General features: G+C 45.6%; 1 protein-coding gene across 1 annotated transcript; it reads left to right on the forward strand.

Annotated features, from left to right (window-relative positions):
• The first annotated feature begins 283 nt into the window (after positions 1-283).
• On the forward strand, positions 284-11,213 carry lmo4b (LIM domain only 4b). Its single transcript, XM_068707892.1, has 5 exons — positions 284-748; positions 2,407-2,647; positions 7,325-7,421; positions 7,785-7,940; positions 10,208-11,213. Exons 2-5 carry the CDS (start codon positions 2,412-2,414, stop codon positions 10,214-10,216), a joined length of 498 nt encoding a protein of 165 aa, XP_068563993.1. The 5' UTR covers positions 284-748; positions 2,407-2,411; the 3' UTR covers positions 10,217-11,213.
• The last annotated feature ends 1,735 nt before the right edge of the window (positions 11,214-12,948 follow it).

Genomic DNA, 12,948 nt, shown 5'->3' on the forward strand with positions numbered 1-12,948 from the left:
GCAGCCTCTCCTTCTCCCCGGCAGTGTTTTCAAGTGTGTACATCTGACACTCGTCTTTTCGCCGTTTCTTTCGCACCTCTCCGGCCCATCTCTGTGCCATTCACCTCCGTTTCCATCCATCTATCTCTTGCGTGTCCACGAGTCAATCTCAGCCCCGCTCTGATTGGCTGGATTTGTTATTCCTGCTAAATGGACCGCGCGCCGATTGGCTGCGGCGGCGCCTTCGTCACGCGGCTAAAAGGGGTTTTTACTGGAGGTTTCTTCCTGTCAGCGACACATGTAGAACAAGCAGCTAACGGGACCCAGCGAGCAGACCGGAGGACAGTCAATTATAGCCCGTGTGCCAGCCTCGTTATTGCTTCTCCCTTTTTCTTTTTTGCTAAAGCACGCGCTTCTCGCTCTGATGACAGCACGGCATGCGTAGTCCTGTAATTACATCTGGCGATGGACTCCTTTTGTTCGAGCGAAAAACAGAACACTGAAGCAGCAACAGTAAAACGGGAACCGTCCAGTGGAAATACTATCTGATAACTCCATTTGCTCGGCGCTCCGCTTGTTGCCAGTGAACGTCCGAGCTCGACTCCTCGCTGTCGCGCGGAGCCGGAGGCCGACCGCGCGCGATAGTGTATCCGCTTTTTACCTGTACTTTTTTTTTGGGAAGGGGGGGACTGTTGCAGCCTACCTGTTTACGCTGCTACCCTGCAAGTCATTAACTTTACAGCCATTACTCTCAAAAGAGACAACCGAGGTAAGTGTCCGCTTCTATTGCCGCTATGTCGCATGGTTAAAAACGCGTGTTTTATCAGTTGTAGTTATAGCTAGTTTACACCATGAAACTAGCCTCGTCTCGTGCCTCTCTCTTAAGAATGCTAGCGGTGATATTTGATAGCCTGTGTTATTCTTGCGACGGTATCCCCCCCCCTCCTCATTATCCCCTGTTCACGCGTTTAACCCCGCAATAACACCAATGTGATGCTACATTTCTTTTATTTTCCACTAAAAAGCAGTGGCCAGTGGACAGGACCTTTTTAGCACATGGCTGCCTCCTATGTTTTCTCTCTCTCTCTCTCTCTCTCTCTCTCTCTCTCTCTCTCTCTCTCTCTATATCTTTCCATGACTTGGTCTCTGCGCCCAAATTGCCTGCCCGTGTAATTACTTGAGTTAGCCCATTTAAGTTAAAAGCCACCCCGCTCCCTCCTCCTCCTGCCTCCTCACCCCCTTCCCCTCCTGTCCCCTTCCATCTCTCAGCGGAAAAAAAAAAGAAACTCCTCTCTGAATGAAACTTGACGATGGTCCGTCTTGTTTATCCAGGGAGTCACTTTCAGGTCGGCTTTTTGATTCATCTCCCTTTAGATTTAATCAGCACTAAGGTACGCTGTGGTTTGTCCCTAAGAGCCATCGCTAATGGGCTTACTGAATGCTTTTCTGTGTGCACCGCCCCCCCCCCCCCCCTCTCTCTCTCTCCCCCCCCAACTCTAATTAGCCTACCTGCCTTTCAACAAAGATTTGCCTTTATCCAGGCATGTAGTCTGCACGACCAAATTGGAGAAGATTACATTTGAAAGACGCCACATTAATTTTGCGGATTGAAAACAAATGCCTGCATTGCATTAGATTAGAACACTTAAGCATCATTACAGGGGGGCCTGTGGTAGATCAGTTCTGTGTGTCCTGTTGCTACATATTGTTTTGGGTTTTTTTTAGTTGCAAGTTCATCGATCGGGGGTCAAAGGCCTGCAGGCATCAAGTTGTTGGTAAACACGGAGCCCGAGAGCCAAGCGGTCTCGCATGTCAGTCTGAAGCCAATTCCGTTTCGGCCTATTCATACAGGACTCCTTTGTGTTTTAGCCCGTAACCACCACCTCCCAGCCATTCAAACTGCGATAGAGTGAGGACTTGTGTGGTGAAGTATTGTGCTATTTACAATTTCTCAGGACAGCTCAACAAAAAGCTGCATAATTGTTCCTTTTTGGCTCCCGGGGGTTAACAGTTAGCCGACATTCATCACGAGAGAGGTCCAACGAAGAAGCAGCGCAGGGGATGAGACGGAGATCAAGGGCAGATTAGTTCACCGGATGACTCGCAGCTCCGCTTGTAGCAGAACAGGACTCGCAACTGTTCCTTTTATGAGATCAGCTATTGTGTTTTGGTTCGATTTGCAGCCTGCAGCCGATGGAACAGGATGTCCAAGGGGCTGGAATTTTGAAATTTGATCATTTCTAAATTCACTTGTGGTATAGATGATCTTATTACCCTGTTGTATAGAGATCTGACCCATCACAGGTCCTGATCCAATTGTATACAAAACAATACTTGCCTGGTAAAAAGTATGCAACAGCAACTTTCTGGTGAGGCATGTGCAACCCAGCGGACCGCTAACGTCATCTGTTGCCGGTGTGTTTCTAGGGACGATGGTGAACCCGGGAGGCAGCAGTCAGCCCCCACCGGTGGGCACAGGTTCTCTGTCCTGGAAGCGGTGTGCAGGGTGCGGGGGCAAAATCGCAGACCGCTTCCTCCTTTACACCATGGACAGCTACTGGCACAGCCGATGCCTCAAGTGCTCCTGCTGCCAGGCCCAGCTGGGCGAAATCGGCACGTCGTGCTACACAAAAAGCGGCATGATCCTCTGTAGAAACGACTACATCAGGTAAGAAAATCACCCTGTAACGCACGCATGCATTATTTAGATCAGCACCCATTTTCAGGAGATTATCATAATCATTATTACCACAGATTATCCAAAGCAACATTATGAGTTAGATGTTTCATTTCACATCCTGCATGATTTATTTTTGTTGTTGTGTGTTTCTCAGAATCCAGATACTTTTTTAAAAGTGCTGGAATATATTAAGAAATGTTATTAGATCAAGTCCTAAACAGACAAAAATAGGGCTAGTCATGCAATGATGAACAGGGTTGGGGTGTATTTCTGCAGAACATGTGTCTCATATCATGTAGTGACATCATCGGTGTTCATTAAAGTGTCCCGGTTGAAGTCTCCGTGGTCCAGCCCGAACGAGGTCACACACGCTGGCATGTTGACAGAGCGCAAAGCCAAACGTGTTGTTCGTTTCATGTTCACGGTCAACTGAAGGACACAACATTTTGGTGTTGTTGCTTTTATGTTCGCTCTGCGAGACATGTGTACAGCGTTCGTGTTGGAGCACAGATCATCGTTTCGGTCTTTTTTTTTTTTAATAACAGAAAAGCAGCATTTAATTAGCAAAGAGAGCCTTTTTAAATATTCTAGTAGGTGTGCCAGACACCCAACCAGAGCTTATTGACCACACTCTCATCCTGGTAATGTAGAGCGGTCTGATGTTACGGCACCGGGCACAGTTGACTGAAAGTTCAACTACTTTCTTGACTCACCCTGGAGCACGAGAATGCTATTGATTTTAGCCCTATTAATGAACAGTTTTGACTATTAATATTTAACACTTTAGTTCACATTTCTATCAACGCAAGACATGTCTTTTGTTGAATTTCTCTCTTTTCAAAAGTCACAATCCATGTAGCTGATGTACAGTTCATTTTATGTGCTTTAATAATCTTAAGGATGTAATTGCGCTTACAGTAAACAGGAACATGCAACACTGCCATTAGATCCGCGCGGATAATTCAGAATCTAAAGTGTGCCTGTGCGCTTTCACACCCGCCTCATGAAGAGGATGAGGAAGTCAATGGGGTACTTCATTCATAATGGGACTATAACGTAATTAAAATTGAAAGAGGGGGGGGGGGGGGGAATGTGGATACACCTTTCCACTTGAAATAAGAGCATGCTTGGTGGAAGAGCTAAAACGCATATTATGGAGCCACGAGATCTCTGTAGAGATAAAGATAGGAGCGTGGGGGGAGAGAGGGAGAGAAAACATCTGACAGTGAGTCTACACAATTAAATGCTTTAATTATAGTCCCCCTCCATTTCCTTTAGTCCTGATGGGTTTTATCTAATGAGATCTGGTCCCTGGCTTGTATCCGCTCCCAGTGACGTGTCCGAAATGAATGAGAGCCACACTGCAAACAAAACATTTAATTAACCAAATTGGCTTTTGAGAGAGAGCAAGAGAGAAAGACAGATAGAGAAGAGGGATTATTGCGAAGGCCATTTGACGCTGTCCCCCCCCCCCCCCCAACCCCCCCTCATCTTAAAGGGCCAGACTCATTTTTTTGTAATAGACTGCTATACTGCCTGTACGACATACATGTTAAGCTCCAAACTGAGATTAATACGGCTGATAAGAAAAGGCTCATCTGATTGATCAGGAGTGGAAACGCATCACATCACAGCTATAATGGGATGTACTGCCTGGTCTGGGTTGATACCCATCTCCCATCAATCAAGTGGGAAATATTCACACACACACACACACACACACACACACACACACACACACACACACACACACACACACACACACAATTCACCATCCCTGTTTTTCATGCAGTGCTGCCGCCAAAAGCTCTAATGTCGAACTTTTAAGCCAAAGTTGCGTTTGCTGCGGGGGGGGGGGGGGGGGGGGGATCATGTTGTTTTAAGCTGGAGCTGATATTATTTCTGTGGGCTGCTAGTGGAGGGAGAATTAATTTACTTGTGGCTGCTGGATTCAGTGAGAACGCTGTCCCCTTAATTGAATAAGCCTAGGTAATTAAATGGCACTTTTCCAATAGAACGTGTGAGGTAAATCTAATAGTTGGTTATTTAATATCACTTTGAAGTCTGCCCACTCAAGCACTATGACAGCACAAGAGAATGTGAACTATTAAGCCAGGGAAGAGGGGAAAAAAACGGGATCTCAGAAATTAATTAAATCGCATGCAATTTAGGGGAAACGTTTATCTTGATTTGTCATAACAGAATTAATTCAAGGCCTTCAATTCACTTGGGGCCAGATCTGTTACTCTGAATTAACCAAGTGTAATTTGGCTGATCCCCCACCGCAACCACCACCACCACCACCACCACCCAGCCCTACACATCTCCCACCCTCCTGTTCCCAAAACACATGCACATACACAACACAGATCCACGCACACCCTCCCTCATCCGAGCAATCTCCTCACCCCACCCCGGCCCCTCCACCCTCTCCCTCTCACTCTCTCTCTCTCTCTTTCTCTCTCTCTCTCTAATGCAGCTCTTGCCATTATGCAAAGCCCCGCTTCAGTATCAATATGGCCTAGTGCTTTTAAGGTGCTTTGGCTGCTGATGTAGAGAGGCATTTTTAATGGACTGTGTTGCAGAAATCATTGTTGTGGGGTAATTTTACCCTACTCAAAGGCCTTGGTGAATGAGGTCTGCATTTACCAGACAGTCTAGCAGCAAGCCATGCTATATTTCACCTGGCAGTCAGTGCTGTAATGAAATCCAATAGTCACTGCCTATATAGACAACAGACAGCTCCCGATGTGTTTCTTTTTGTGTTATTTAATTGAATCAAACGCGTCGGTGTCGTAGCAAAGCCATCCTCCAGAAGCCAAGAAAGAGCCGCTGATTCTTTTCCTTTTTTCTTAGGAGGGGAAAAAAAAGGCTGAAACCAGATGTGTCACTGCAATTAAAGAGTCCCTTGGCCTTAATTATACTGACCTGGGGGTGTCTACTTCACCTCAGCGCTGTAGGTCACTGGCGGAGGAGGCCATTATAGCCCAAGTTCAAACCCATATAGCAGCTTAATTTAGCACCTAAAGGCTTCGGCTCCTTAAATCAAACACTATCAAGAGCTCTCCCCTGATGAAATAATTAACCTGGTATGAGTTCTGCACTGTGGTGAGACATAAAAGGCTGCGTTGAGAAAACGTCTTTGTTTCGACACCCTCTCAAAAGCATTCCCACAGAGGGGAACTCCTCGGGGGAATAAGTTCAACGCGAACACAAAGAGCATATTTTCAATTTGAGCAAAGTTTGACTTTGATGTGGCTTCGCGGTAAAAGTGTATTTTTATTTATTTTTTTGCCTTTCCCACAGATTGCGCGAGTCTTAAAGCGAGGCCTGTACGGTCGTCTCCACCATCGTGTTTCTCCCAGTGAAAGCGGAGAGTTGGCAGTGTTGTGACGACAGTCTCCAGTTAATTAGTTTCTGAAATTGAGTTTTGATGGAGCCTTTCCAAATGATGCCAAGACAAAATTTGCTGCTGCCTAGGCTGTCTTATTGAAAGCCATTTCTGTGTCCCTTTGCGAAAGAGCTCTGGCTTGTTTGTTCGTCAATACATCTAACGACTGCTTGGGTTATGGTCGGGATTGGTAGAGGCATTTATTCCTTTCGCTGAGTCTCTGCACAAATTTGTTAAATACTTTTCGTAAAATTCTCCTTAAGAATGTCTGAACAAGAGGAAAAAAAAAGTCGTTCGTACAGCACTTCGACCTGTTGTTTCTTATTCTTGTTCATTTTTTCTTTTGGAGCCAAACAACTTTATCTGAAGCACACACACACCAATGTTAACCACTCCCCCCTATCCCTTTCTTCTTCTCCTCCATCCCTCTCTCCCCTTCTCTGCGGAGCATGTCAGATGCCGTGGTCTTATTTGATTGCTTAGGAAAAGTGCAGTGATAGAGCAAACACCCGGTGAGATATGATGACAAATGGGTCCAGATCCCAGTAAATTACTTTCTGCTCAAATCGAAATTTCATTCAGTTTGCTGCTCACCGAGATGAAGTAATCTAAATTGTGGACTCAGAAGGAAGATAGAAGGGAAGCTGGAGCAAGCATTTCATTATCAAGAGGCAGAGGGGGAGAGAGGGAGAGAGAGGGAGAGAGAGAGAAGGTTAGGGACGAAAGAGATGAGCAGAAGCAAATCTAAAGTGTTGACACCATGATTGAAAAGGTTAACCCATGCACATTATATATCAACGCGAGTAGCTACTGGCTTCTAATGGAAACACGGCACTGACAGAGCATTCACAGGAGTCCTAATGGCAAAAGCACTATGTCTCCGCCTGGATGTACAATCAAATCCTCTTAGGTCCTGATTGCTTATGTTCCAGGTTATTATTAGGTTGCAAAAAAATGTGCACCAAAAGTAATATGCCGTTTCAGTGCTGGATGCTGGCGGAGAGCAATGAGAGCTGGAGGGATTCATTCCTCCGTCGACATTGTGATGGTTTTCTGTTCCTCCGTTCTGTCGCTCTCCCCTCGGTGTTTCCCTGCTGTATGTTTTTCCCCCTTCAAGTTAGAAACGGAGCTGGGGAACGGTGAACAACGTAGCGCTGAACGTACCGAACGGACACAAGAAGCGTGGCTGCCAGTCCATGACACGAGGCCGACGCTGTGGTTCCAAAGTAACACTTGCTCTTCTCCCTCTTCTCCCTCTTCTTCATTTTTCTCAGATTATTTGGGAACAGTGGAGCTTGCAGCGCTTGTGGTCAGTCCATTCCAGCCAGTGAACTGGTGATGAGGGCACAGGGCAATGTGTACCACCTCAAGGTAAACTCAAGTTTAATCAATGAAGCCTTCAGCTGGTAAACTTAAGAACATTATCCACTCTTTGTAAGACCGTATCCTTGAGTGTGTTTTTAAAAACAAGACATCTGATAACATCAACTTTGGCTTCAGAAAATTGTGATGAGCATTTTTCATTATTTTCTGACCAAACCATTAATATACTAGTTCAAAAAGCCTCAAGTTGCCGTTTACTTGTACTTGTATGTTGCACCTTCAACCAGTAAAACCTGCAGACGGTTCTGTCTCCGAGGTGTTATGGTGTTATTACATAATAGTATTGAGCACCACCTCGTGTTCCTGGTCCTGGTTGTGAACTGTTGTTTCCCCCCCCCCCCCCCCCCGCAGTGTTTCACATGTTCCACCTGCCGGAACCGGCTCGTCCCCGGGGATCGGTTCCACTACATCAACGGCAGCCTGTTCTGCGAACACGACAGACCCACGGCGCTCATCAACGGCCATTTGAGTTCACTGCAGACGAACCCACTACTGCCCGACCAGAAGGTAAGAACCTCCATCCTCCACACGCCCGCACTAGACACGACAGGGGGGGGGGGGGGGGGGGAGCTCCCGAGGTTCTTTGTGGTCTCATTTCTAAGTATTAGAATGGTCTGATTACTCCGAAGTGAAGGACAAGTCGGTAAAAGCTCGTCATCAGTCAGCTGGAGTCCACAGCTAGGAAAAGAAAAAACATCGGTAATTTCCACGGCAACATTTTTCACTCTGTTTGCGTTGATGTCGTCGATCCGGCTCCACTGCAGGGCAAGCAGCAGATACTACATCTCACAGAGCAGATGATGAATTTTATTTTCAGACAGCCAATGGATTTTTCCATCATTCTTATTGAAGGACACGCACTCGGAAAATCTGTATTATCCGTCAGCACAAAACGTGAAAATGATTTTTTTTCCTTTTTTTTTGTACTGCTGTCCCTCGCACTCGTTTTGTTATGAGCAGATACGTGTTTGACTCATCTTGAATGTATTTGCCGTCCCGAGCCACGCCTCCAGCTGTGCAGACGAACGCTGCCATTAATGCCGCGTGTTTTAAGAAGCAGCATTTGACGACTGTATCAACAAGACCGGGATCACCTGGGCTAAGCCATCACTCCAAGGCCAACGAATATGTATCCAGGGCCCCGAGGTTGAACGCAGACAGCGAGCTGCAGCAGCCAGTAGATCATGAAAGCTGTCATCATGGCTTTCCCTGATTTGATCTTGAGGCCTCCAGTGAAAGCAAAACAGAAGGCCTAATCATATACGAAGGATAACTTCATTCTTCGGGATAGCTTCATTCTGCCCGCAGGAGATATGATCATTTTTGCCTCACAACAAGGAGCTTTATTGATACCTTGTCTGCACACACAGCACACTGAGAGATATGGGGAGGGGGGGGGGGTGTTGGGAGTGTGTCAGAGTCTGACTGAAAGAGGAATTATATTGTTGGGAGCATGCATTTCACCTTGAGTGGTTTTGTGAGTAGAGGAGAGGTAGAACTCCATTAAGCCCCCCCCCTCCCTCCCCCTCCCTCCACGTCACGGGCCTTTTAAGAGCTTGTCACTTCTACAAATCAGCTCTTAGAGCTCTTAGAGCTCCTCACATTTAAATTGAAAGCCGTTGCATTATCTAGCTTAATTTTAAATGTCTGTTTAAGTCCTCACTCCCCCACTCCCCCCACCCACTCCCCCCAACGTCTCTCGCAGCATGGCTGGTGTGGTAAATATGAGGCCTCATTGTTTATTTATGCGCTAACATCAATTGTAGTGAAAACTGCTGAATTATTGATGCTAAAATGCAATCTGAATATTGGCTCCGGTGCTTTAATTATAGCGGGGAGAGAATTATTAAATAAACAGAGACACATCGCTCAGTGGGAACAGGCTCAGGATGCTTTTGTTTAACTCCAGCGAGTGAGACGAGGAGAAGCTGCCGAAGCACTTCGTCTCAAAAAGCCTTCTCGTTCCTTTTCTGCTGAAGCGGAATTTGGACGGCCTGGAATAACAGAGACTTACAGTCTCCGAATCAATACACCTCGTGTGTCCTCAACAGCACAACACCGACTGAATACAGAACCACGGGGCTGGTTCAGCAGGGGCGAGATGAAGCAGTCAGCTCAGATACGCAAAACGCGGCGTTATCTACCGACCGGCGTTTTGATGATGTGCGTGATTTTGCCCGCGACATAATTGGCGCCGTCCACGTTGACGGCGCGGGACATTTGATGCTCATTTATTAGGCTTTCTTCCTAGCTTCTCCCTAATCTCTTTGTTCAGAACAGACAAATTACCTCCCTCATACGGAGCTGCTTTGACCCAGGGGAGCGAGACCCTCCCAGCGTCAGTCACTTTAATTAGCCCCCAAGTAGGAGTTTGCAATTACTAATAGACTGAAGCCCTCCTAGTGATTTGAGGGATGAAGGGAAAAGTAAACCGCCTCCAAGAATCATAAAGAAGAAAAAGAAGAAGAGGTGGGGGGAAGAAAAGCCATTTTTTGGTTTCACAGGACTGAACACCTCCTGCAGTTATGTCAGAGCACGGTTATAATTATACCAAAGAGAATCGCTTCATGGATGCACTTTTAAGTTAATGCAAAGTAAATGGGACACCAGATGGGTTTCAAAGCCTGGCTGATCAATAAATTAAACACTGGAGCTGGTGGAAAGTGGATTTATCAGGGTGAAACATTCATGGCATTTTGTGAGCCGATGCTCTCAATGATGGACTCAATTTTTAAAAAATGTTTTTTTTCAATTTTTTTTATCTCTCTCACTAGGTGTGTTAGGCGGGAGCCGTGCAGGAAGCAGGATGTGTGCCTTCATTTTAGCCCTTACTCATTGTCACCCGAGACGGCGTGGATCAGCAGCACCCCGGCCTTTCAGCTGTGCTCCCAGGCCCTCCGTTCCCAGAAGGAGTCCTCTGCCCATCCTACCAGTTACTTGACTTTTATTTCTGCGACCCATACCCAACACTCAGCCTTTCAGCCTCGGCTTTTCCCCAAATATGGGTGGATACTTGCACTTAATGCGCCTGAATCGGGAAACGCTGAGGACTCCGTGACCTTGGAATTTTTAAAAAAGAAGAAGAAGAAGAAGAAGAAGGAGGAGGAGGAGGAGACCGATCAGAGTCCAAGAGGACTCTTCAGGAAGCGAAAATGAAATAAAACAGGAGAGGATGTTGTGACTGCAGTGAGGGGAAGAGAATAAAGACTAATGATGTTGAAGAGATGCAGGATTTTTCCACTCTGCATATTTGTTTAAAAGACATTTTGGGGGAAAACCTGGGACCTTTTCATTTTTCCTCTCTTCCTTTTCTATCCTCATTCCCCAACAACATGGTGTTTCCACTTTATATATTTTAAGTGTTGTCAGAGGGGAATGTGTTCTTTTTTTTTTTCTTCTTTTCTTTGGTGGTATATATAGAAAAAAGATGGGGTTTAAAAAAAACAAAAATGAAAAAAAAAAATCTGTGGCTTTTTTTTGTGAAAAACAAATCATGAACACTCTCTTGGTGTATTTGTAAAACTACCATGTATGTACAGTATGCATGTAAATGTCGTCGTCCAGGCGTGGCTACAGTACATCCAACCCTCCGCACTCCAGCCCCCCCCCCCCCCCCCCCCCCCCGGAAACCTAAACCCACGGCAAACAGAAGAAATTTGCTCATAGTCAGTAATATGTAGAGATCATCACCAACATATAAATGCTGAATGAAAGAGAAATTTATTTGTGATATTTTCCGAGACATTTGCTCCAGTATGGTGTATTTAACTAATAAAAATATTGAAGATTTAAAAAAGAAGTCTCCTTAAAGTCATTGTAAAGCCTCCGAATCTGTACCCAAAGTTACAATTTGAGTTTGTTATTAGGACTCAGAACACACACTTCACACACGTCCTGCAAGTCCAATTCATCAAGTGCCCAAGAATTCATCTTTGGTGCAAAAGCCTGATAACAAAGCCTGATTTGTCTGCCTCGCCGTTGGAAATCATCTGTTGACGATCCGGCAGCGCCGCCATTCGATTTCCAGCCCCAGCAATCATCAGGGCGCATGATGAGCGTCTTAACTGAAAACGGATAAACATGTATCCTCTCTTTCTGTTCAAATGACCGTTTGCTATTCATCACTCTAATACCTGACAGAAATAGAGGAAAATGTCCCTTTGAAGATTCAATTACTGCAGAGGGGGAGAGAGGTGTCTCTCTCTGGCAGGCACAAATTGAATAGGCTATTTGCAGAACAAATTGGTGTTTGAAGTCCTTGCAAGACCTAATAGGTCTGAAGGAGGAACCCGGTAATGGCTGATGCGCTTATCTGTGGAGTCCGGGGCCCCTTGTGAAACAATGCTGCGGTACAGCGGAAGACTTTCATGCAAAATCAGCTCCAGTAGAAGAGGAAGCGGGCCAAAAAGAGTGAGCTGACCTTTGTGCTTGAAAAAAAGGAATTTAAAATGCTACGAAAAAAAATCGTGCAGAGCTACAAGAAAGTGATCCGTTTTGACCGCCAGCACTTCTGAAACCATCACCAGGAACACATCCAGGTTCATTCCTACATTTTTCAACTCGAGTCAATTTTGTTTTAGTTTGTGAATGTAGGACGACCACGAAGTTGTATTTAGAGTTACAGCTGATCTGTCCACAGCTCAATCTATGTATATTTTGCTAAAATAGCAATTAGGTGCAAGTGAGTCCTCATGTCTGACGAGTGGAGACCAGACGGGCCTTTTTCTGTTCAACAGGAGACATTTTTGACAAGTCACAGTAGGAAAAGCACCGGTTTGAATCATACAATGAAAGATGGCCGAATTCCATTTAGCTGCTGTTGTGCCTGCGGACTCACTGACGTGGTTTACTGGGACGCTGAAACACAACAGAGCCATCGTTCATGTTATTAGCGACACCTGAGCTTTTTTTTTTTTGTTGAGCAGTCAACATGTCTGCTGCATTTATTCACACGTTCCAATGAAGTGATCAATAAATAGTAAAACAGAGACCTGAGGGACAGACAGCGGACCGGAGCACAAGACCTCAGTGTTGTAGAAAGTTCACAGAGAGGAGAAAGTGATTTTGGACATGTTGCAGTCGCCGAAGAGCTTTCCAACTCGCTCGAGGTAAATGCGCGGATTAACTTTTCAAGATCCTGTTTAGACAAGAGTCTTTATTTCAAGAGTCGGGAGTTTTTAGGCGATAAAAGGCAGATGCTGGAACTGATTTCATACGACTACTTCTATTTAGATCTGAGTCCAAGACAACACCCGGGCCGACACACAGCCGGTACAGATGAAGAGTTAAGGTGTGCAAAAAAAAAAAAGGCGAGGCGAACGGTGGTACCAACATAAAGAAAACCACCGTTTTAACTCAGTAAATGTAGCATCGTAAAAGCAACTTGGAGCTCAATGTTGTAGCAAATGCACAAAAGCAATATGGTCAGATTTGCAAAAAAAAAAACAATCTCGAGGGATAATTCTGCTTTTTCACGTGACATTTAAACGGAGCTTTGGCTGGCGGTTCTATGAAC

The sequence above is a fragment of the Cebidichthys violaceus genome, unplaced genomic scaffold (genome assembly GCF_023349555.1).
Source record: "Cebidichthys violaceus isolate CVI_PGR_0920_01 unplaced genomic scaffold, fCebVio1.0.p SCAF_13, whole genome shotgun sequence".
NCBI lineage: Eukaryota > Metazoa > Chordata > Actinopteri > Perciformes > Stichaeidae > Cebidichthys > Cebidichthys violaceus.

What these genes read in the sequence shown, in the direction of transcription:
- lmo4b (XM_068707892.1), top strand. Translation starts at nt 2,412, where the DNA reads ATGGTGAACCCGGGAGGCAGCAGTCAGCCCCCACCGGTGGGCACAGGT. An exon ending in TGTAGAAACGACTACATCAG is followed by an intron (nt 2,648 to 7,324) that starts GTAAGAAAATCA and finishes CATTTTTCTCAG; the next exon opens with ATTATTTGGGAACAGTGGAG. An exon ending in GCAATGTGTACCACCTCAAG is followed by an intron (nt 7,422 to 7,784) that starts GTAAACTCAAGT and finishes CCCCCCCCGCAG; the next exon opens with TGTTTCACATGTTCCACCTG.